At 42.0% G+C, this 26,883-nt stretch overlaps 1 protein-coding gene across 4 annotated transcripts in view; it reads right to left on the bottom strand.

The window, feature by feature from the left end:
- Positions 1-26,572, bottom strand: part of LOC124001930 (ral GTPase-activating protein subunit alpha-2-like) — a 193,369-nt gene extending 166,797 nt beyond the window's left edge. For all 4 annotated transcript variants that reach the window (XM_046309095.1, XM_046309098.1, XM_046309097.1 and 1 more), the window contains exon 1: positions 26,342-26,572. In XM_046309095.1, coding sequence (XP_046165051.1) covers positions 26,342-26,447 — 106 coding nt within the window. In that variant the 5' untranslated portion in view covers positions 26,448-26,572. The remainder of the gene's footprint in view (positions 1-26,341) is intronic.
- Positions 26,573-26,883: the final 311 nt, after the last annotated feature.

The raw sequence follows: 26,883 nt of genomic DNA, 5'->3' as shown, positions 1-26,883 counted from the left end.
ATGGATGTACGTGAGCTAAATTTCAAGTGTCATAGCAAAGGGTCTGAATACTTATGTAAATAAGGTATTTTTTATTATACATCTACAAAAATGTCTAAAAAACTGTTTTTGCTTTGTCATTATGGGGTATTGTGTGGAGATGGTTGAGGAAAACAATATTTTTAATCAATTTTAGCTTAAGGCTGGAACGTAAAAAAATGTGGAAGAAGTCAAGGGGTCTGAATACTTTCCAAATGCACTGTAACTTCCACAATTACCTCGTACCACTGCACATCGACTCGGTACCGAGTATATAGCCAAGTTATTGTTACTCGTGTATTTATTATTACTTGTCTATTATTTCTCTATGTTCTCTCTGTATTGTTGGGAAGGGCCCATAAATAATAATTTCACTGTTAGTCTACACCTGTTGTTTAAGAAGCATGTGACAGATCCAATTTGATCTTACTCAGAAGTGGAAAAAACTGCATGGGGCTGGCAAGAGCCAAATTGTGTAGTCGAAGTCCAAGGTCATGAAGTTCTTCCAGACCAACTGCCAATGCCCAAGAACATTCAGGGCCCTGCCTGGAACATTAATCCAACACAACATCCATATTCAGTTAGATTGATGTATTATATCACAGGAATGCCTAGTATGCTCACAACTGCATTGTTGTATAGATATTGCTTGTTCTTGTACATACTGCATGTACAGTGCCTTCAGAAAGTATTCACACCCCTTGACTTTTTCCTAATTTTGTTGTGTTACAGTCTGGACATAAAATTGATTAAATTGAGATTTTGAGTCGCTGATCTACACACAATAACCCATAAAGTGGAATTATGTTTGGAGATTTTTTTTATTAAAAAATATATGTATATATTTTTACAAAAAGTATTCAACCCCTTTGTTATGGCAAGTCTAAATAACTTCAGGAGTAAAAATGGAATTTCAAGCACAGATTCAACGACAAAGACCAGGGAGGAATTCCAATGCCTCACAAAGAAGGATACCTATTGGTAGATGTGTAAAGGAAGCTTGAAGAAAGCCTGTTCAGCCTGTACAGAATAAAAATATTCCAAAACATGCATCCTGTTTGGAATAAGTCACGAAAGTAAAATTTTAACACATTTGGGAAAGGAATGAACTCTTGGTGCTGAATACAAAGCACTATGGGGCAAATCCAACACATCACCGAGTACCACACTTCATATTTTCAAGCATGGTGGTGGCTTCATCAATTTTGGGCATGCTTGTCATCGGCAAGGTCTATGGAGTGTTTTAGGATGAAAAGGAATAGAGCTAAGCACAGGCAAAGTCCTAGAGGAAAACCTGGTTCAGTCTGCTTTCCAACAGACACTGGGAGACAAATCCACTTTTCAGCAGGACAACCTAAATCACAAGGCAAAATACACACTGGAGTTACTTACAAAGCTGACGTTGAATGTTCCTGAATTTGCCTATTAGTTGTCTTAAATCTGCTTAAAAATATATCAAGAAATGAAAATTGCTGTCTAGCAACGATCAACAACCAACTTGACAGAGCTTTAAGAATTTTACAAAGATTGGGCAAATATTGTATAATCCAGGTTAATCAAAATATATTGGTGTTTATTTTTATTTATTTTTTCTCTTTGACATTACAGTATTGTGTGTAGATTGGAGACAAAATAAATAAATAAATATATCCCATTGAAAAGGTTATTGGGTATGAATACTTTCTGAAAGTACTATATATAAAATGGAGTTTGACACTGAGCCAAGTGAATAAATTATTCTAGGTCGGAAGTTTACATACACTTAGGTTGGAGTCATTAAAACTCATTTTTCAAGCACTCCACAAATTTCTTGTCAACAAACTATAGTTTTGGCAAGTCGGTTATGACATCTACTTTGTGCATGACACAAGTAATTTTCCCAACAATTGTTTAGAGACAGATGATTTAATGTATAATTCACTGTATCACAATTCCAGTGGGTCAGAAGTTGACTGTGCCTTTCAACAGCTTGGAAAATTCCAGAAAATTATGTCATGGCTTTAGAAGCTTCTGATAGGCTAATTGATATAATTTGAGTCAATTGGAGGTGTACGTGTGGATTTATTTCAAGCCTGCCTTCAAACTATGTGCCTCTTTGCTTGACGTCATGGGAAAAATCCTAAAAATAAAAATAAAATAGACCTCCACAAGTCTGGTTCATCCTTGAGGGCAATTTACAAATGCATGAAGGTACCACGTTCATCTGTACAAACAATAGTATGCAAATATAAACACCATGGGACCACGCAGCCGTCACACCTCTCAGGAACGCGTTCTGTCTCCTAGAGATGAACGTACTTTGGTGCGGAAAGTGCAAATCAATCGCAGAACAACAGCAAAGGACCTTTTTTTTTTTTAACCTTTATTTAATTAGACAAATTCTTATTTTCAATGACCGGCCTATCAACAGTGGGTTAACTGCCTGTTCGGGGGCAGAACGACAGATATTTTTTACCTCGTCAGCTCGGGGATTTCAACTTGCAACCTTTCAGTTACTAGTCCAACACTCTAACCACTAGGCTACCTGCCGCTCCACCTTCACCTTGTGAAGATGCTGGAGGAAACAGGTACAGAAAGTATCTACATCCACAGTAAAAACGAGTCCTATATCGACATAACCTGAAAGGCCAATCAGCAAGGATGAAGCCACTGCTTCAAAACCGCCATAAAAATAAAGCCAGACTACTCATTGCAACTGCACATTGTGACAAAGATTGTACTTTTTTGAGAAATGTCCTCTGGTCTGATGAAACAAAAATAGAACTGTTTGGCCATAATGACCATTGTTATGTTTGGAGGAAAAAGGGGGAGGCTTGCAAGCCGAAGAACACCATCACAACCGTGAAGCACAGGGGTGGCAGCATCATGTTGTGGGGATACTTTGCTGCTGGAACAACTGGTGCACTTCACAAAATAGATGGCACCATGAGGCAGGAAAATTATGTGGATATATTGAAGCATCTTAAGACATCAGTCAGGAAGTTAAAACTTGGTCGCAAATGGGTCTTCCAAAAGGACAATGACCCCAAGCATACTTCCAAAGTTGTGGCAGAATGGCTTAAGGACAACAAAGTCAAGGTTTTGGAGTGGCCATCACAAAGCCCTGACCTCAATCCCATAGAACATTTGTGGGCTGAACTGAAGAAAAAAAACCTGACTCCGTTGCACCAGCTCTGTCAGGAGGAATGGGCCAAAATTCAACCTACTTATTGTGGGAAGCTAGTGGAAGGCTACACAACATGTTTGACCCAAGATAAACAATTTAAAGGCAATGCAACCAAATACTAATTGAGTGCATGTAAACTTCTGACCCATTGGGAATGTGATGAAAGAAATAAAAAGCTGAAATAAATCATTTCTCTCTACTATTATTCTGACATTTCACATTCTTAAAATAAAGTGGTGATCCTAACGGACCTAAGACAGGGAACTTTTACTAGGCTTAAATGTCAGGAATTGTGAAAAGCTGAGTTTAAATGTATTTGGCTAAGGTGTATGTAAAGTTCCGACTTCAACTGTATGTAAAAGAACATCAAAAACAGTTTAGTCATCCAGCTCTTCTTGGAAAGAGGAATCAGAAGCAGCCATTGTAATTATTTAGCTAGCCATCTCAGTTAGACAGTGCACGGTCACATAGCTACCGTGAACCTGTAGAAACTAGTAACGCCCCCGTTTGGAAAGGTCTGCCTTCAAAAGGTGGGAACACAATTGGACAAGGAAGTAGGGCTCCCGTCAGGGTGTAGTCTTTACAAAGTAATGGAAAATGAGGCAACCTAAATATCCTGAAATGTCGTGGCAGATTGGACTTGTCTCAACGATGTTCCTATGTCTCTATTGAAGAAGGACAACCATATCTAATCGCTGCTAGCGAGCAATCGACGAACCACTAAGACCACAATAATTGCTATAAAACATTGCTCCATTCATTTTTATAGCAGACAACAGGCAATGGCATCATCGGTTGAAATCTCCCGGCGCGAAAATGCTAAAATATTGCTATGGTGCATAATTATGTCTGAAACACCTCTTATCACTCATAATTACTCATAATTATGTAGGGAGACTGGGAAAACACCCAAATAGTCTACTGAAGTTTCCATTTAGGATGTGGACTACCTAACTAGGTCTTCTGGGTTAAACTGAGGCTCTAACACATTGCCCACTTCCAAGGGATTCATGCAATACCAGACTACTGTGTGATATGTCTCTGGGCCAAATCAATTAGGCCAGAGACCCCAACCAAATACATCCTGATTTTGTTAGAGTAAGTGAATTGGGTGGAAAGCCTGTATTGTGGACAGTATAAACCACTGAATGTTTTGTGCACTTTACTGTAACTACATCACATGTTCTAATTGATTAACGTTCAACTGAGAGTGCACTGTCTGGCGTGTGCATTAGGCCCAGTCCACAGTGTTGAACTGGTGAAGGTCATCTAGTCATCTGAAGCCAATGGAATATTTACACTGTACTGTAAAAACATCCAGACACTTGGCTAACAGCTCCCTGACCTGTTCAGACTGAAACACTTCCTGTAGGCATATAATGATGACAATAAGTAATTTACTGTAGAAAAGTGTGTCAAATGTTCCCTAGCTGCAGGGAGCTAAATGTTTGCCGTTCACACTGCATGGAGTCATTAATATCCTACGTTACACTCATACAAGAGGACCTAGTCAATCAGCTTTTGATCAGGCAGACTGAAGGGGACTCTCATAGGCATACATTTTGCTCTGCCTCTGCTCTGGCTGTCTGTCTGGAAGATTGGGCTACAGGCCTAGCACTGCAGGTGCAGTACACCAGTGGCAATTTAGCTGGATCAGGTGGGAGAGAGGGAAGAGGAGGGATACAGAGAGAGAGAGAGAGAGAGAGACAGCAAAGGGGAACAGGAAAAATAGGGATGAGGGAGAGAAAGAGGCTGCCTCTGGCACGAGGCTAAGAGAGGTCTTTAACCAGGCTAAGATGCCTGAGGGGCAACAACACAGAGCTGAGGAGATGTGGGGTAGCCTGCTAATATGGAAACCGATGAATGGATGCAGGGTTAGCTAGCGACCCAAATCCCATATCACTCTGGCCTACACACTCGGAGAGCGAGAGAATAAAGAGACTAGGGAGAGGGATAATTACATTTTTAAAAACAGCTCTCTCAGATACTGTGGTTTTGTTTCAGTGCGGAGGTGCCTGGGGCCATGGAGAGATGGATGAAAGAGAGACCCCCCATTGGAGGAATGTAGGCTATGCAGCATGCACTGTGTCACTAGGCAGGCCAGGCAGCAGTGTGCTGCAGTTCAGTCACTGTGCCACTCACTGCCTCTCTCACGGATACCTAGAACAGTGCCCTGAATCTGCAGTCAGACAGACCGCTAACTAACACAGCCACAGTGTTCTCAATTAGGATTATACACCCTACATAGCAGGCACCTGTTCTCTCACCCCAGTCCATCCACAGCAGCCACCGACCCAATGGGGGACATCAGTAGGGCACAGCAGGCTCTTCATCCTCCTCCTTATCTACCTCTTATCTACGCCAGCCACTGAGTGTGCCAGCCGCTAATCAAGCCTAATCTCACCACCGCCACAGCACAGACGCTGCGACAGCTCAGCTATTTCAAAGAAGCCAACCTGCGAGAAGCCAGTCTTAAAACACAACAAACCTCCAATCAGTCAGCCAAGCGAGCTCGGAACTCACTCCACAGCCCTCAGAGCAGAACTGAGTCGCTGACTTTTGACCATATTAAGAGGAGGTTAATGATACATCTAATGATAAATCCAGTACTAGGAAGCAATGGATGCATAGCAGGAACAGGCTCATTCAGAGGCCTTGATAACACACAGCTGCTCCCACCACCAGTGAATGAACCAGATACACCACGAGCGCAGCACTGAAGGCCACGGAGCAGTCAATCATAATTCATCCTACGGAGCCAAATGTGTTTCCCTTGTGAGGTCAATGGAAGTCCATTCACCAGGACTGACACTATAGACTGATGCATGGAGCTGCTGAGCTTATAAAGCACTCAGTCTGCACTGCAGCCAGCCAGCGAAGGGCAGGTCATAGTAACGTACAGGACTCTCAGAGCTAGTTTGGCACGGTATACTGAAACCTCAGTACTTTTCCGATACCAGAACATGAAAATCGGTTCGATACTAGAATTTGTGTTACTGTCGGTACTTCTGTCAAATGTTTCTCAGGTCATCTACTGATTGAGAGAGGATCAAGTCTCTCAATCAGTGCAGATGTCCACTTATAGCACTAGATCACCGTGCCTGCTCCACTTACTCGTTGCTAGCTCTAGCCTGTCAGGAGAAACCACTGAACTCACTGGGAGCCTGGGCTGCATCACCACTTATGCAGCACAGAAGTTGAAACTCTTGAATAATGAAACACTGTTGAAACTTAAATTACTGTTCCCAAAACTATGTACAATACAGGCTAGAACACTTTACAATGTAAGAAGATACCGGTAGCTTTCAGATTTGTAGGCTAACTTTCCTTGCTAGCTTACAGCTGAAACAAACATCAATTCACTACCCTAGTACCTTGTTTATGCAAACCATAATTCAAATATTGCTGATTACAAAGCTGATTCAATAAAGCTTTTGGGGACATTCACTTCGTCACCCCACCTCACGTCTCTCCCATTCAAGATCATCTTAGCTCGAGCCTCGAATTGACTGTGAATGACATCATGGGTCTTAAAGAGACCATGTGCACTTCTATAAGAGAAGAGATTGCTTCTTCCATGCAAATGTTTTTGATCAGTAAAATAAAAGAACAGATAGTTTTTCCATCGGTTGTCTCATGAAATCACCCAAAACAAGCTAAATAACTCAATGCATTCACACACACTTCTCTCTCGTACCGAGACAATTTTTCAATCTCAAGGGCCTCAGACTGTTAAACAGCCGTCACTAACACAGAGGCTGCTGCCTACATACAGACTTGAAATCACAAGCCACTTTAATAATGTTTAAATACCTTGCATTACTCATCTCATATGTATACACTATATATTGTCTTGCCTATGGCACTCAGTCATTGCTCATCCATATATGTACATATTTTTATTCCATCCCTTTACTTATACTTGTGTGTATTAGGTAGTTGTTGTGGAATTGTTAGATTACCTGTTAGACATTGCAGCACTGTCGGAACTAGAAGCACAAGCATTTCGCTACACTCGCAATAACTGCTAATAACTGCTCACATACACTGCTAACCATGTGTATGTGACCAATACAATTTGATTTATTGAATATGCATTCACCTGTATTGTGAATAGGCCTAGGCTATATCTTGATTTACCCAGTTTATTCATAGAGATTACAATTAAAATAAATTACCATTATGTTGCTATGTAGCTAAATTGGTATAAAAAATAAATAATTCAAACATCAAATTGATTGTGTAATTGATTCATTAATGCATACATTCAAAAATCTAAAAGTGTAAATTATTTTAAAATATAAAATATTTGTCTGGATCAAGTGCCATTATGTGAATGGCTTATACACCTTCTTGTTTTGGTATCGTTTTGCTATCAAGTATCCTCATGGTATTGAGTATCGTGATACTAAACCTGGTATCGGTATGGAAATCAAAATGATGGTATAGTGACAACACTACTCAGAGCATGGCCTTGGCTGCTGGCAGTGTGATTTAGAACTGAGGCGTTCAAGTTAGAAGACATTAATAACAGCCTGAGCAACACACATCATCTTCTCTAAGCAGTGTATGGTCAACTCCTGACCGTCAGGTTAAACCCACGGAGATCAAATCAACCTTTGTCACATGCACCGAACACAAGTGTAGACCTTACTGTGAAATGCTTACTTAACCAACAGTGCATTTCAAGAAGAGTTAAGAAATGTTTTATTATAATAATAAAAAATTAAAAGTAACACAATAACGAGGCTATACACATACCGAGTCAGTGTGCGGGCTTACAGGTTAGTTGCGGTCATTTGTACATGTAGGTCGGGGTGAAGTGGCTATGCATAGATAATAAACAGCGAGTAGCAGTAGTGTACAAAACAAATGGAGGGGGGCAATGTAAATAGTCTGGTGGCCATTTGATGAATTGTTCAGCAGTCTTATGGCTTGGGGGTAAAAGCTGTTAAAGAGCCCTTTGCTCCGGTACCGCTTGCCGTGCGGTAGCAGGGAAAACAGTGTGTGACTGGGATCTCTATGTCAATTTTATGGGCTTTCCTCTGACACCGTCTATTATATAGGTCCTGGATGGCAGGAAGCTTGGCCCCAGTGATGTACTGGGCAGTACGCACTACCCTCTGTAGTGCCTTACGGTCAGATGCCAAGCAGTTGCCATACCAGGCGGTGAAGCAACCGGTCAGGACGCTCTCGATGGTGTAGCTGTCGAACCTTTTGAGGATCTGAGGACCCATGCCAAATCTTTTCAGTCTCCTAAGGGGGGAAAGGTTTTGTCGTGCCCTCTTCATGACCGTCTTGGTGTGTTTGGACCATTAAAGTTTGTTGGTGATGTGGACAACAAGGAACTTGATACTCTCAACCCGCTCCACTACAGCCTCATCAATGTTAATGGGGGCCTGTTCGGCCCTCCTTTTCCTGGAGTCCACGATCAGCTCATTTGTATTGCTCACATTGAGGGAGAGGTATTTGTCCTGGCACCATACTGCCAGTTAACTGACCTCCTCCCTATAGACTGTCTCATCATTGTCAGTGGTCAGGCCTACCACTGTTGTGTCGTTAGCAAACTTAACGATGGTGTTGGAGTCGTGTTTGGCCATGCAGTCGTGGAACAGAGGCAGTGGTACAGCTGCTCACTCAGGCTGGAATTCATACGTGTCCACCCTGATAAATAACAGTGGTTTACAACTAGCTTTCAACAGCCTTGCTACACCTCCCAGGGTTGTGTGATATTGGCAGCTAAGCATATCATGCCACTGTCAGATACAATCACTCAGGTCAGCCTTAGTAGTAGCCTATTGGAATTTGCAAATCTGCAAACAATGCAGATGCAAAGTTTGGTAAGCAAATGACGGCACAAACAGCAAACCGTCATTTTTTTTTGCCAGACTTCGCATCTGTTCTGTTCTTAAAGTAAAAGTGTTGTCAAATTTTCACTGGAAACTGTCAAAAGAGTATGTTTTTTTTTAAAACTTCGCAATCATTGGTTTTTGTTTGACATACTTTTTACAGTACAAAATATGAGTCCCAGTGGAATTGCTGTGCAAAATTAAATATGATAACATTTGACACTTCAGGAACATGAAAGGCCACATCATCAGTATTATACAACAGATTGAACCTTTGACAGATATGGTAGCAGTACCTGGCTGCAGCCTGAGGCCTCAGGCCTCAGTCTGTTTTCACAGATTAGGGAGCGGCTAATCTCGGCAGTTTAGCAAAGGGGAGCCGCTTAACTGGCGACTGTCACTCTTCCTCATGAGGTTGCTTTACTTAATTAACCAGGGATGGCGAGCAGCGGAAGGCGAGAGGCAAGCTGCTGCACGATCATCACTATCTGGCCATGCTGCACGATCATCACTATCTGGCCATGCTGCACGATCATCACTATCTGGCCATGCTGCACGATCATCACTATCTGGCCATGCTGCACGATCATCACCATCTGGCCATGCTGCACGATCATCACCATCTGGCCATGCTCGATCATCCATCTGGCCATGCTGCACGATCATCACCATCTGGCCATGCTGCACGATCATCACTATCTGGCCATGCTGCACGATCATCACTATCTGGCCATGCTGCACGATCATCACTATCTGGCCATGCTGCACGATCATCACTATCTGGCCATGCTGCACGATCATCACTATCTGGCCATGCTGCACGATCATCACTATCTGGCCATGCTGCACGATCATCACTATCTGGCCATGCTGCAAAAGGACAGTATGAAGATGCTTTTTACTTTACCCCAAACACTATCCCAAAATTAAGAACAAATGGGGTAGCTCATGTTCTTGCTCATCAATTCTGAACATAGGCCTAGGACTTTTGTTCTTAGCAGCATGGTCATCTATTGATTTCCCTACAGCCCATGTGGAGTCTACTCTCCATGCCTTTCGGATTATCTCACCAGAAAAAAACAAAGCAATACCCTTTAGATTTCAATGGAGATGACAACCAGGGTAGAAAAAGAAACATGAGGCTATTTACTGGGACAACACACACCTATAGGCAGTAATGAGAGGAGTCTGTAGGTCTACCTCTGTAACAAATTAACAGGATTAGGCCACGGTGAGTGGTTTGTTTTCCTTTAGGTTGTAAACCTAGAGTACCACAACAGATCAACGCTGGACTCCGAAGATGGGGAAGCTGATACGGCCATACAACAAAGATGTCAGCCTCCTTCAAACATCATTGCACGCGCAATAGAACAGCAGAGTACGCACTATTTTTTTTTAACCTTTATTTAAATAGTCAAGTCAGTTAAGAACAAATGTTTATTTACAATGACTGCCTACACCAGCCAAACCCTAACCAGGTTGACACTGTGCCAATTATACGCCGCCCTATGGGACTCCTGATCACAGCCTGTTGTGATACAGCCCGTGTTCGATGCAGTGCCTTAGAGCGCTGTGCCACTCGGGAGCCTCCAATGATGATGATTTTTTACATCCACGATGCAGAACGCTCCTCTGCCATGTTTCAAAAACAAACAAAAAAACAATAACAAATGTGCCTGGGATGACCAGTGGCGCTGTTTCACCAATGCGGACCTCAACTTTAAGAGTTTGGATTAGTTCGGCACTAGAATTTTTGTTACATCTGTCAAATGTGTCTCAAGTGATTGAGAGGATCAAGTTTATCAGTGCAGCCCCTTTATAGCCATTCAATGCTAGAGCTGTCTGAGCTGCATTACCTCCCCACTCACGCTGCACAGAAGAAGTTAACGCACTTGAATAATGTAAAACGAGAAGTAGAAATGTATCAACTTGATGGCCATTGTTTTGTTAACAGTAATGCAGGCGAGAACACTTTTACAATGCAAGAAAAATCGGTAGCTTCCAGATTTAACTTGATACTAACTTTCCTTACAGCTCCATTTCCTACCCTAGTACTTTGTTTGTGATCATATGAAAAACATACAACAAAATATTCTGATTTCAAAGCTGACGTCACCAAAAACGTGATTAAATTCACGTTCTCCCTCACCACCAAAAACAAATTATCTTCCTTTGCCTCCCGTCTCATTGTCACTAGAATCAACAAAGGGCTTGCAGTTGACATATAAACGCCTTCTGGTGGCCATGTTGGGAGACCACCGCATTAACTCTTCTGACAACAACGGCCGAGTGGCTACCCCAAACTGCATGATAACAGTGCCCAATGCTAGTTGATTCATCACCACGGTCATTTTATGTGCAGTGTTTGCCTGCTCTAAAAAGACAGGATTGTTTTTTGTTTTTTAGATTACCCGTAATCTTGAAACACCAAGGAGAGAAGAGTTAAAAAAAGTGAATAAACTTTTTTGCCTGTCAAGACCTGAACCTAGACAGCTGTCAGTCCAGGGTCTGTCTCACGCCTTGGTCATTGTATTTTGTGTTTTGTTATATGTTTGGGTAGGCCAGGGTGTGACATGGGTTTATATGTTGTGTTTCGTATTGGCTGCCTGAGGCGATTCTCAATTAGAGTCAGGTGCTTATCGTTGTCTCTGATTGGGAACCGTATTTAGGTAGCCTGAGTTCGCTTTGTATTTCGTGGGTGATTGTACCCGTCTCTGTGTTGTAGTCACCAGATAGGCTGTAATTAGTTTCACGTTCCGTTCTGTTGTTTTTGTATTTCAGTTATTTCACGTACCGCTATTCTGTTCATTAAAGTCATGAGTAACCTACACGCTGCATTTCGGTCCGACTTTCTTCATTCAACAGACGAACGCCGTTACAGTCTGCTCTGATCATTTCACCACTGGCAAATACCTCAATGGGATATGACAACCTGCTGTGTTGACTATTAGTTGTCCCAGCCTAATAAAATATGTTATTGGTATATGACACTGAAACACTTAAATGAATTAAACACAACCCCAAAAATCAAGAGCCCTGATGGTACAGGTGACCTGAAGAAGTGGTATTCAAACAGCAGGTGTGTTTTTCATTTGTTTATTCACTGTAGGTTCACCAGCTGACCTCTATCAGGACACCCATGTCGACTGGATTCCCACTGTGAAGATGAGCAATGCTGCAGCAGCATCCATTTCTACTTCATCCTTTTCCAGATATGGAAGGAGACATCGCTCAGTTAGACAAAATGGTTGTCATATGCTGTGCCATTGTCAATCTGTATGATTCTGTTGTGCCATTTGAGGAGAGAACACCTTCACCTTGTTGGCATGACAAAAGTGACCTCTTAAACTGTATGGTTATATAAAATCTCATTTGGAATAACATGTAAAAGACTTTATGATATCATACACAGACTTACTTTAATAATAGGCTATATTGTTGCATGGGTAAAATGAAAAGTATTGTGTGTGTCATTTCTGCCTTGCCCCATTGAATAAAATGTATTTATTATAGCCAAACTATATATTTATTTTGCAATTTAAACACATTTAGCATAGACAAATGTAATTTTTGTGGTAGTCTTAGGCAAACCATCTTCATGGTTTCAACCATCTTCACCAACCTTCAAAAGTAAAACATACACACAACTGTGTGATAAACTAAGGATACCATCAGCTCCTGCTTCCAGACATTGCACTGACAAGGGTTGGATTTGCACTGAACAATTTAATGTCAAGGTGTGTACAACTCTAGTATAATAATTAGCCTTATACATTGTCTACTGTTATTATTTTAGATACACCATGGTGCTAGTAGACATTAATTGCAAAACTGTGTTTTAATCAATTATTTGGTGACGTGAATATATTTAGCATAGCATAGCATATCTAGGGTTGCACATTTTGGGGAATATTCAGAGGTGGAAAGTTTCCATGGGAATTAATGGAAATATATGCAAAATAGTATTAATACCATTTAAATGTAGATGCTTTTTGCATTTACCATATCATATGGAGACAGAAATATAAACATTTTACCTTGTAAAAAGTAGACATAATTGCAAATGATTAAATCCTTCCAATAGAAATTTTAAAAAACTATTTAGTTACGAATTTAACTTTAACTAAATGAGTTCACTCTTCACATGGGATGATTTCACTGAACAACAAAAGGGAATATTGAATGATCCCCAATGATCCATCTCATCTCCAAAAAAACATTTAACATACATCTGTAAAATGATAGTCTAGGACCTAAAGCTTTAGTTGTCTTCCTCTCAGGCTTCCATGTCTTCTTATGGAACATCCTCAATGCCCACCTCTTGAACATCAGACTGAGGCCTCATCTTCAATGTCACTTTCCAACCTTGTTGAGGATGGCTCGTTGTCAGGCTCAAAGAGATGATGACAACACCACCCCAACAGGTGTTGCTGGGCAGCTTCAATTTGGTGCTCTTATTCTTCTCACTTTGCTTGGTGAGGTAGATTGCTGCTACAACTTGATGACCCTTCACATACCTAACCATTTCCTGGGCTCTCTTGTAGTGTATCCATTGTTTTCAGTGCCATGTTGTCCTTGAGGAGCAGATTCGATGCAGGAGCAGCACAGACAATGGATGTGATGTGAGGGTGGGACTCCTCCACTTTAGACCAAGCAGCCTTCATGTTCACAGCATTGTCTGTCACCAGTGCAAATACCTTCTGTGGTCCAAGGTCATTGATGACAGCCTTCAGCTCATCTGCAATGTAGAGACCGGTCTGTCTGTTGTCCCTTTTGTCTGTGCTCTTATAGAATACTGGTTGCGTGGTAGAGATGTATTTAATTATCCTTGCCCACAAACATTCGACCACCCATCAGAGATGATTGCAATACAGTCTGCCTTCTCTATGATTTGCTTGACCTTCACTTGAACTCTGTTGAACTCTGCATCCAGCAAATTAGTAGATAAAGCATGTCTGGTTGGAAGGGTGTATGCTGGGTGAAGAACATTCAGAAATTTCTTCCAATACACATTGCCTGTGAGCATCAGAGGTGAACCAGTTGCATACACAGCTCAAGCAAGACATTCATCAGCATTTCTGATTCCAGGAGGACCATGAGCTGTTGCTACCGATAAGGTGTCCGATTCATCATTTTCACCTCGAATAGAAGTAGAGGGACTTTTGTCAGAGGTTGCTTGTTGTGACGCGGAGGGAACTCTATGCACTTGGCCAGATGATTCTGCATCATTGTTGCATTCTTCACATATGATTTGGCACAGTATTTGCAAATGTATACAGCCTGTCCTCCTACATTAGCTGCACTGAAATGTCTCCACACATCAGTTAGTGCTCGTGGTATTTTCCTGTAAAGATTAGAAAAAGAGTTTAAAAAACAAATAGAATTCCATGTACAGATAAATAGTTATGCAGTTTGATTAAACAACTCCTTTGTAAGATACATGTTTTAAAATGAAACATGTATGGAAACAGGTGAATTAACCCTCCTCAGTTAGCAGGCTCAAGCAAGCTAAAACCCACATGGTAGCAAAAACTAACTAGCAGAAATTGTTAACAACTTGAAATGATTTAAACACACTTTGCTTTAGGCTACTATTTACTAGTTAACAAAAAAATAATGTATATGTTCTATAAAATATATTCACCCCACCCAGTATTGTAATCAAGACTTACCAGAAAGCATGTAGTCCTTGGCTCAGACAGTGTAGTAGTGTGGGCTCAATAGCATCTCATTAGTGTGCAAGATCTTGAGAATCAGCTGTACATGTGATGGAAGAGTGAACTGCACAAATGACGAAAGAATGCACTGTGCATGCAGAGGGTTGCAATTCCATTGAATTGGGGTAGTTTAACCAAAATAAGCCTAGAATTGCCTTGTTTATCCCAAAGAAGGTTCACTGTTATAAGCTAACTTTTTTGATTAATTTAAGCAAAATTCCTGGGCTTAACTTCCCATGGAATATTTCAGGAAAATTTGCAGCCCTAGTTTTATCTAAGAATGGTATATTTCACCAGATGTGTTGGCGGGTGGTCCATTTGAAAGGCTCTACAATGCGAGCATTATATTCTTCAATAAAAATGGGCAAAAGTCAAGTATGAGCACATGTGCGAGTTTGGGTTTGAAAAATGCTGCAGTAGCTGTTTTCAAAGTATTTCTGCCATTTTTCATAGCTGCTAACTACACAAATCAATTGGAATCCTATATCCAATCTCGCACAGCAACACCGCCTGTCAAGGGAGCCGTGGGCAATGAGTGAAGTGCTGATAGATGACATTTTGGAAGTGCAATGTACAGGCATAAAAGTTAGTCTAATTTACTCAAAAGTCAACAAAGCTAGACTGTTTCAAATGATAGTCAGATCCCAAATCACAGACACAGGTTTTAATTTTTTTCACAGACACGTGAGAGGACTCGAGTGGCCAATTACCACGTCAACCTCCCGACTTAAAGGGGCAGCTGAACATATTGTCTCTGATATTTTAATTAAAAGGCAGGTCAAAAAGAAAAAGTATGAAATTGAGCAACATACCGCATTACTTCTTACGAACACATTTCTTGTTTTAGAAACATTACAAACCATAGTCATCTGTTTTGCGTTGTTTTTTTAATGTAATTATGTCCCAAAAATATTTTGGCTGGTAAAAAAATCTGAGTGACTGTTTTTTTATTATCTACCTTCCACAGTGGCCCTGATCAGTATCATAGTGAACATTCTGGTATCGTGACAACACTGATATGAATGGTTAGGGAGATCAAGCAGATATGAAATAAGTATTATATGTGGTGGACTTGTCATTGGCTAGCCTACTGTTTTCCCATTGGGACTCCAGTACATTCTGTTATTTGAACTTAAGACCAGGAAACCAGTCTGACCAAACTTACCAGTTTGGTTGACTCATGAGCTGTCTAAAGAACACAATAAATATTGCTCAGTGCAGAAAATAGGCTAGGCCGAGGCTACTCCTCACCCTTTGTTCTATTGCATTTGTCGTTGTGAAGTTCCTCTGCCTCCTTACATTTAAACTCAGCATTTAGCCTACAGTGCAAAATAATTGTAGATTGTGAGACATTTTTTGTCAAGCTTTGACAAAAATCATGAAGTGTTTTACATTCCTTCAGATTCTGCAGAATGACAACTGTCAAACACATTAAATTGATGAGAATTATTATTTTTGTCACAGGGACCTTGACTGACCAAGCAGAGACGACACTAAATACTTTTTGAAGATAGTCCAAATGAAGGTGAATGATTAGCAAACATTTCAAAGGTCAGTGAAGCATAGTAAGTCTCTCCAGACTTCACTCAATCAACTTCCTCTTTACAGCTCTGAAATACACTGAGAATACAGATTCACAACATGTATATTTCTTATTCCTCAAACACACTTCCCTCTGCTCTTAAGGGAATATTCATGACTGTTTGGACTTGGAGGTCTGTAGTTGAGAATAATAGACATTAGAGATTGATTGACAGATACTAGGAAATGCAGAGGAGAGTAGAATGGTCTGGATCAGTCAGGTGTTTGTTCTGAAAGATAGAGCAACAGTGTTTTCCCAAAGCCAGACCTTCCTCCCTGTGGGACTCAGTTGTGACAGGTCTTAATTGGGCTTGGGCGGTATACCGTAAGTCGGTGGTATTTGGAAAAAGCTATGGGATGATTTTTACATACCGTCAATATCATCAAAACTATTTCCTGGATTTAAAAAAAATACATTTCAATGTTTGTATTTACCTGCAGTCGACTTGTGCAATACTTTAGGAGATCAAGCAGGTTGCCAAGAGTGCGCAAAGCTGTCATCAAGTCAAAGGGTGGCTACTTTGAAGAATGTCAAATATAAAATACATTTGATTTATTTAACCATTTTTGGGTTACTACATGATTCAATGTGTTATTTCATGTGTTATTTCAAAATAAAGAAAACGCCTACTCATTCAAGGGGTTCTTTATTTTCACACACACACACCATATCATAGAGCCATCTAGTCATTTTCATATTCATATTTACATGTATATGAGAGCCCCACATCCCAAGAATACAGGCACTGACCTGAGCACCCAACACAGCATCTAGCCTGTGCACCTTGGCCAAAATGGGGACTATAGCCTGGCCGAAACACAGCATCTAGCCTGTGCACCTTGGCCAAAATGGGGATTATAGCCTGGCCGAAACACAGCATCTCGTCAGTACACAATTGTCAAGATGGGGATTATAGCCTGGCCGAAACACAGCATCTAGTCAGTACACAATTGTCAAGATGGGGATTGTAGCCTGGCCGAAACACAGCATCTAGTCAGTACACAATTGTCAAGATGGGGATTGTAGCCTGGCCGAAACACAGCATCTAGTCAGTACACAATTGTCAAGATGGGGATTATAGCCTGGCCGAAACACAGCATCTAGTCAGTACACAATTGTCAAGATGGGAACTAGATATCCCTGCTGGACGTCACACTCATTACCGTATGTCACCGTTGTCATACTTATTTATTTACCCAGAAGTAGGTCCGTGCTGACTCTGCATTAGGTGATGGGCCTAGTACTCTGTTGTTTGGCAAACAAATAAATAATGGTTTTCTACTGTACTTGACATCATGAATCCAGAAATATCAAGCCCGTCCTGTGAAAGAACACCATCTAAGCCTAAATTACTGACAATGGCACTCTGAGGCCTGTGTGAGGTGGGGATAAAGAGGACAGCTGTATGCCAGCTGCATTTTTATCATGGCACACATTGTTTGAAATGCTAATTGCCTGGGGATCATGGCACAGTGCTTCTTTATACTGCCAGATGCTTATCTTGGTGCTGTACCAAGCTTAGGGACGTCACACCCACACCGGCCGGCCAGCTCACTGGCAGGAATAGGAGTGGACTGAGCTGACCCTGATCTTAAGGTAAAGACAGATAGTACACTGAGTATACCAAACATTAGGAACACCTTCCTAATATTGAGTTGCACCCTCCGCTTTTGCACTCAGAACAGCCTCAATTCATCGGGTCATGGACTCTACAAGGTGTCGAAAGAGTTCCACAGGGATACTGGCCCATGTTGACTCCAATGCTTCCCACAGTTGTGTCAAGTTTACTAGATGTCATTTGGGTGGTGGACCCTTGAACTGTTAAATGTGAAAAACCCAGCAGCGTTGCAGTTCGACACAAACCGGTGCGCATGGCACCTACTAATGTACCCCGTTCAAAAGGCACTTCAATATTTGTTCTTTCCCCTTCACCCTCTGAATGGCACACATACACAATCCAGATCTCAAATTTCTCAAGTCTTAAAATCCTTATTTAACCGGTCTCCTCCCCTTCATCTACATTGATTGAAGTAGATTTAACAAATTACATCAATAAGGGATCTTAGCTTTCACCTGGATTAACCTGGTCAGTCAATGTCATGGAAATTGTTGTTAAGTGGTTTTTACACTGTTTATACATCAGTTAACATTATGGGTCATATATTATTGTAGCTAATGTATGATATAAGTTATTCTGGTCACTCGACCTAGGCCAGGCCTATAGAGCACAATGAATCGCACAGGAACAGACTAAATTACAGTATGACTGTCTGGAATTGGCAAGTCTAACAGGTACACAGTAATAACGGACAACCATGGGAGTGGCACTGAGGAAACTGTTACATAAGATCAGGCAGGCCAAGCTGCACTCTCTTCTGTTCCTCAGCCTCACCCACAGAACCAGTGTCAGCCCTGAGGCCTGGTGAGAGAACTGGGGCTAGCGGAGCTGCACCCTGCCAGGGAGATAATGACAAACTGTCATCCTAATGGCAACACTAGACAGACACAGACCTGCTAATGCATGTCTAGTGTCACCAAACCTGTATAACACAGTTCACACCTACGCCCAGCTATTCACAATGGATTTGAGATTGCCGCTGCTGGCACAGGACTTGATATCCATACCAGAGTCAGGCCAATGGCAGAGGATTGAAATGCCACTGACTGTGTAGCCCATTACTGAGCTAAACATAAGCCTAGTCTGGATTTTCACTAAAGCTGTGGTATTAAAATGATCTGAAAAAGTATTATTGACTCATTTGGCTGACAACAATAACATACAACGAGCTACTGCCCTCAGTCATTCATTGCTTCCGTTGGTTAGGCCTATGTGGTTTCCAATGTCACTGATGTCAATGTGAATTACAACAATGACCCATCTTTCTCTATGGTATGAAATGACTAGCCTTGTCCTACAGTGTGTGAGCCTTTTCTAAAGGAACAATGCATTGTTTAATGTGAGCTGAATGAACACATTCTCAATCTCAACATAATACACTTCAAGGCGGGGCAGAAGGTGTATTTCGCCCTGTGATATTCATTGCGATAACTTAGGCCTAACTTCTTCAGCGAGTAGGCAGAGCAGAAATATTTTAGATAGCTGTGTCTCTTATTCGAGGGCTTGACAACTTCACTAAATGCAGTCCAGTACGAGCATTGCAAGAACTCCAGCATATGAAAAATAATGCCCTGAAGGCAGGTTGCTTGTTATCATTACAGAGGCTCTTTGAGAGTTTATTTACAGTCAGAGTGCTACATGAACTGCCCAAATCACACCCATCAAGGAGGTAGACGATTGAACGTGCGTAGATGTAAATGACATGGAAATTTAGTCCAGAGAAAGTGAGTAGGCTGGTTGTAAAGCTTAGCCTGTACCTCAAAGAACACACAGACTTTCTAAAATAGACTACTCAGTCACATAGGCTAGCCTGACTGTCATTTATTAATGCAGCCTAGCTAAGATATATGTCAGAATTTAGAAGCACTAGCAGAATCACAGCAATAAGCTTGTTTTCTATGGTACGTTGAACATGGAAAAGTGTACGAAAGTAGGCTACACTGTGGACAGGGGTTAAAGATAACGAGTTCAAAGCTATCCAGTGTGTTTTTGAAAAGAGGAAAATCACATGCCAAGAGGTCTCAGCTTGACTCAACAGGGAAAAGGAGTTTGTTGAGTGGGTTTCCGATGTGGCAGTCATTGTTTCCCCAGAGCTTTACCTCCTAACAGCAGCCATCCCATTTGACCCTGACCCCACCAACAATCACAGCAAAAACATGGAGGATGAAGTGACACTGTGGTGAACATTCCCTCTGCCTTTTCACACACACACACACACACACACACAACCTGCTGTTTTAGGTCAAGGAAGTTGTTTACACTGCATCTTAGAAAAATGTATAATAAAGCAAATTTTCTCTGAATTGTTGTGTAGGCTTTTTCCATTGCCTTTAAGGTAAGGAATAGTTAAGGAATAGTCATGCACAGCTCCAGTCACAGAGGAGGTGTGTGATCAGGTGGTCTAGCAGGCTCCTGTAATTAACAACCTCAGCCAGATCCAGCCAGGCATGACCAGAAAATGAACATGCAGCCGCTCTCACACTCAACATGAAATACATGCTAACTGGGCACAAAACCAACGCAAAGAAGCACTTTTAGGGCAAATTGACCAGGAGCTATTCCTGGCCTTGCGACTGACCGTAGCCTAGTGATGTCATGCTATGATACTGGGCTTAAATCAAACTTGAGTTAAGCGGAATCAACATGGATAGGGGTAATGGTTTCAGGATGTCCCTGACATTTGGAAGAACCTTTAATATCAGTCCTATCTTGATATCAAAAACATTTTAAATGGCATGTTTTATCTTTCGGTAAGAACGAAGGGAGCACAGTGACATTTGCCTGTGTTCTTTTGTAAGTGTGTGTCTGAGTTCTCATTAACAAAAAGGCCTTTTGAACATGAAAACCACATCGTTTTGTAAGCTTTCAACATCATTTAAAGCAGCACACATCATGGTGAGCAGTGAGCAATAATAAAAATATTAAAAAATAGGCCAAAAAAATAGGCCAACCTAAACTGTGTAAAGCAGCACCTTATCACTCATCCCCACTTCATGTCCATATCGGGAAAAGCCAGCACCAGACCAGGAGGAAAACCTTCCTATGCCGCAAACACCGACTGCAGTAGGGGGATGGCCATTGAACATCAATTAGGAGGGCCAGCTATCAGCCACTGCAAACAGACCTACTACTTACTGTCTATTATCTATCCTGTTTCAGAGTCACTTTACCCCTACCTACAGTGGGGCAAAACAAGTATTTAGTCAGCCACAAATTGTGCAAGTTCTCCCACTTAAAAATATGAGAGAGGCCTGTAATTTTCATCATAGGTACACTTCAACTATCCAGAAAATCACATTGTAGGATTTTTTATGAATTTATTTGCAAATTATGGTGGAAAATAAGTATTTGGTCAATAACAATATTTGGTCAATAACAAGTATTTGGTCAATAACAATAAAGTTTATCTCAATACTTTGTTATATACCCTTTGTTGGCAATGACAGAGGTCAAACGTTTTCTGTAAGTCTTCACAAGGTTTTCACACACTGTTGCTGGTATTTTGGCCCATTCCTCCATGCAGATCTCCTCTATAGCAGTGATGTTTTGGGGCTGTTGCTGGGCAACACAGACTTTCAACTCCCTCCAAAGATTTTCTATGAGGTTGAGATCTGGAGACTGGCCAGGCCACTCCAGGACCTTGAAATGCTTCTTACGAAGCAACTCCTTCGTTGCCCGGGCGGTGTGTTTGGGATCATTGTCATGCTGAAAGACCCAGCCACGTTTCATCTTCAATGCCCTTGCTGATGGAAGGAGGTTTTCACTCAAATCACACAATACATGGCCCCATTCATTCTTTCCTTTACACGGATCAGTCGTCCTGGGACCTTTGCAGAAAAACAGCCCCAAAGCATGATGTTTCCACCCCCATTGCTTTACAGTAGGTATGGTGTTCTTTGGATGCACCTCGGCATTCTTTGTCCTCCAAACACAACGAGTTGAGTTTTTACCAAAAAGTTTGATTTCATCTGACCATATGACATTCTTCCAATCTTCTTCTGGATCATCCAAATGCTCTCTAGCAAACTTCAGACGGGCCTGGACATGTACTGGCTTAAGCAGGGGGACACGTCTGGCACTGCCGTCCCTGGCGGCGTAGTGTGTTAGTGATGGTAGGCTTTGTTACTTTGGTTCCAGCTCTCTACAGGTCATTCACTAGGTCCCCCCGTGTGGTTCTGGGATTTTTGCTCACTGTTCTTGTGATCATTTTGACCCCACGGGTGAGGTCTTGCGTGGAGCCCCAGATCGAGGGAGACTGTCAGTGTTCTTGTATGTCTTCCGTTTCCTAATAATGGCTCCCACAATTGATTTCTTTAAACCAAGCTGCTTACCTATTGCAGATTCAGTCTTCCCAGCCTGGTGCAGGTCTACAATTTTGTTTCTGGTGTCCTTTGACAGCTCTTTGGTCTTGGCCATAGTGGAGTTTGGAGTGTGACTGTTTGAGGTTGTGGACAGGTGTCTTCTATACTGATAACAAGTTCAAACAGGTGCCATTAATACAGGTAACGAGTGGAGGACAGAGGAGCCTCTTAAAGAAGAAGTTAAAGGTCTGTGAGAGCCAGAAATCTTGCTTGTTTGTAGGTGACCAAATACTTATTTTCCACCATCATTTGCAAATTAATGTGTTAAAAATCCAACAATATGATTTTCTGGATTTTTTTCCTTCTCATTTTGTCTGTCATAGTTGAAGTGTACCTATGATGAAAATTACAGGCCTCTCATCTTTTTAAGTGGGAGAACTTGCACAATTGGTGGCTGACGAAATATTTTTTTGCCCCACTGTATACATACATACACTACATGACTGAAAGTATGGAGACCTACTTGTTGAATATCTCATTCCAAAATCATGGACATTAATATGGAGTTGGTCTCCCCTTTGCTGCTATGACAGCCTCCACTCTTCTGGGAAGGCTTTCCACTAGATGCTGGAACATTGCTGAGGGGACTTGCTTCCAGTCAGCCTCAAGAGCATTAGTGAGGTTGGGTGATTAGGCCTGGCTCACAGCTGGCATTTCAATTCAAGGTGGTCATTGGGGTTGATGTCAGGGCTCTGTACATGCCAATCAAGTTTTTCAACACCGACACAGATTTCCCTTCACTGGAACTAAGGGGCCTAGACCGAACCATGAAAAACAGCCCCAGACCATCAGTTGGCACTTTGCATTGGGACAAGTAGCGTTCTCCTGGCATCCGCCAAACCCAGATTTGTCTGACGGACTGATGAAGTGTGATTCATCACTCCAGAGTACGTGTTTCCACTGCTCCAGAGTCCAATGGCAGCAAGCTTTACACCACTCCAGCCGACGCTTTGCATTTCACATGGTGATCTTAGGCTTGTGAGCAGCTGCTCGACCATGGAAACCCATTTCATGAAGCTCCCGACAAACAGTTGTTGTGCTGATGTTGTTTCCAGAGAGTGTTTGGAACTCGGTAGTGAGTGTTGCAACTAAGGACAGACTATTTTTACATGCTACGTGCTTCAGTGCTCCCGTTCTGTGAACCTACCACTTCACGGCTGAGCCATTGTTGCTCCTAGACGTTTACATTTCACAACAACAACACTTACAGTTGACCGGGGTAGCTCAAGCAGGGCAGAAATTTGACAAACTGACTTGTTGTAAAGGTGGCATCCTATGACTGTGCCACGTTGAAAGTCACTGAGCTCTTCAGTAAGGCCATTCAACTGCAAATGTTTGTCTATGGAGATTGCATGGCTACGTGCTCAATTTTAAACACCTGTCAGCAATGGGTGTGGCTGAAATAGCCATGTCCACAAATTTGAAGGGGTGTCCACATACACTATATTCATTATATATACACAAAAGTATTTACCTCAACTACCTCGTACCCCTGCACATCAACTCGGTACTGGTACTCCCTGTATATAGCCACGTTATTACCCGGTACTCCCTGTATATAGCCACGTTATTACCCGGGAAACTCCCTGTATATAGTCACGCTATTACCCGGGAAACTCCCTGTATATAGTCACGCTATTACCTGGGAAACTCCCTGTATATAGTCACGCTATTACCTGGGAAACTCCCTGTATATAGTCACGCTATTACCCGGGAAACTCCCTGTATATAGTCACGCTATTACCCGGGAAACTCCCTGTATATAGTCACGCTATTACCCTGGAAACTCCCTGTATATAGTCACGCTATTACCCGGGAAACTCCCTGTATATAGTCACGCTATTACCCGGGAAACTCCCTGTATATAGTCACGCTATTACCCGGGAAACTCCCTGTATATAGTCACGCTATTACCCGGTACTCCCTGTATATAGTCACGCTATTACCCGGTACTCCCTGTATATAGTCACGCTATACGCTATTACCCGGGAAACTCCCTGTATATAGCCACGTTATTACACGGTACTCCCTGTAAAAAGCCACGCTATTACCCGGGAAACTCCCTGTATATAGTCACGCTATTACCCGGTACTCCCTGTATATAGTCACGCTATTACCCGGTACTCCCTGTATATAGTCACGCTATTACCCGGTACTCCCTGTATATAGTCACGCTATTACCCGGTACTCCCTGTATATAGTCACGCTATTACCCGGCACTCCCTGTATATAGTCACGCTATTACCCGGCACTCCCTCTATATAGTCACGCTATTACCTGGCACTCCCTGTATATAGCCATGTTTGTATTTTTTTAATCGTTATCATTATTTGTTATTCACATAATGTATTTACTCCTTTGTTGTAACTTTATCCTTGCATTGTTAGAAAAGGACCCGTAACTAAGCATTTCACTGTGACAAATAACATTTGATTTGCCTTATTTTTACCCACACATGAGGACAAGTAAAACAGAAGTAACAGACTGCCTCAGCCCGCTGTTGACCTCTATCTTGATTCTTGACCACACAAATCTTGACATTGAATCTGCAGTGTCAGCAGGAAAGTGCCCTGATATGCCGAAAGTGTAGCGGTAGCCCATTAACCATTTATGCACTACTTCAGCAATTGTAATACAGTGGTTGTGAGATGAAGATTCGTACACAGACGTAGTGTAAAGTGGTTGACGGGTAGGGCCTTAATGACAGAGGGATCATCCCAGATATAGGGGTTATACAGGTCAGCGAGCAGGATTCAGACAAGGTGAGTAAATTGCAATGGTCCAACTAGCGTAACCGGCGTGAAGTGGCTAGCTGGGTAGCGGGTACGCGCTAATAGCGTTTCAATTGGTGACGTCACTCGCTCTGAGACTTGAAATAGTCGTTTCCCTTATTCTGCAAGGACCGCGGCTTTTGTGGAGTGATAGGTAACGATGCTTCGTGGGAGCTGATGTGCGTGGAGGGTCCACTGGTTCGAGCCCAGGTAGGGGCGAGGAGAGGGCCGGAAGAACTGTTACACTAACATACCACATCAAAGTGAACTTCATGAAAACACCATACGAAGACTATTTAGCAATATTGACAAACATACCTTGTCTGCAATACAATTACATTTTAACTTACTCTGCAAAATGTCAGTGGGGTAGGTTATTCATTCTGACAAAATATCAACAGGAAATTATTATTAAATGCAGTTATCTGTTTGTGACAATCAACATTTGTTTGCGCATCACCTAAGGCACGTGCACATGACAGAAGTACATGCACGCGGTGCATGCATACAAATTGAAGTCTTACAGGTGTTTAGTTTACATGGTTGTGTGCTCGATGGCAGTACCTGCACCCCAAAAACTCGGGTATATAATTGATATTTTGTCTCAAATTTCGAGTACTAGAAGGACCAACCGGTAGATTAAGTTTAAATGTACTTGTAATGAACGTTTTTGCAGTACTTAATTTCAGGCTGTGGCTACAAACAATGCCGATTTTGTTAGTGTACGCTGGCGATCTAAGTTACATTCCAATAAGTTAGACAGTGGCTATGTTTGCTATCCCTTGAAGGACGAAGTTGATAGTTAACAATAGCAGCCAACTTGCATAACAACTGGTTATCTAGTTAGTACCAGTGATATTAAGCTAAGTACCCTGTTAGCACAAAGCAAGGTGGCTAAAGGTAATGCGTTGGTTTTTGAAAACCTGCCTGCTGTGCTGCTGACTGGCATGCTAATCAGTGAATTTAGCTAGCCGTTCTACAATGACATTGTGGCTTGCTAGTTAGACAGACGCGCTAGCCACAAGGGATGGCTTGGCTTAAAAACGTTAGCTAACACATTCCACGTTTATATCAGCGTGACGACAAATCAATGTATTCGACGTTGTAAAAAAACATTGGACTCAAAAGGTATGCACCTATGTTGCTAGCTACAGAGCCATCTAACGTTAGTTAGCTTGCTTGGAGGCAGGTACCATCAATAATCAAGCGAGCGAGCCACTGCTCGGTGCAGCAGCAAAGCTCGTTGACGTTTTACTCACCTAACAGTGACCGGAGGTGCTTCAGTCGGGTCAATACATCCTTCTTTGGGTCCAGAACTTTCTGTGTAGATTTCTTGACGTCTCCATGGCCCCTTCGAGTGAACATTCCGCTGTAAAACGCAATCTGGAATTAGGTACGTCTTTTTTTTTTACCATGCAGTCAGCCTATGATTTGACAGTGCCACTTTCCTCACCACCGCTCTATTCTTGCTCGGCAAACATACGTTTCGCCGCTAGTCACCTCCCTTTGGTTTTGTAAACACGGAAGCGCAGCTCGTTGCGTGGCCACGCCCCCTGTTGGACGTAACCAGCAAGCACTTGTCCAATGCTTGCAATTTTTCACAGAAATGTAATAATGTCACTGGCTCTGATATGATTATTAAAGTCAGATTCTGTAGTTTCGACAGCCTGACATTGCCAATTTTGTTTGGTAAACTAAACTGAGGCGAGAGATGGGAGTTGGAGAAATGCACCACTCTCAAATTCATTGACAGTCATAATCTTCAGGGCACTAAGCACCACAATGCATACTAAATAAATAC

This window comes from Oncorhynchus gorbuscha, linkage group LG17 (genome assembly GCF_021184085.1).
Source record: "Oncorhynchus gorbuscha isolate QuinsamMale2020 ecotype Even-year linkage group LG17, OgorEven_v1.0, whole genome shotgun sequence".
In the NCBI taxonomy this organism is placed as follows: domain Eukaryota; kingdom Metazoa; phylum Chordata; class Actinopteri; order Salmoniformes; family Salmonidae; genus Oncorhynchus; species Oncorhynchus gorbuscha.
The sequence above is the reverse complement of the archived record's forward strand: the minus strand, read 5'-3'. Positions and strand labels throughout refer to the sequence as shown.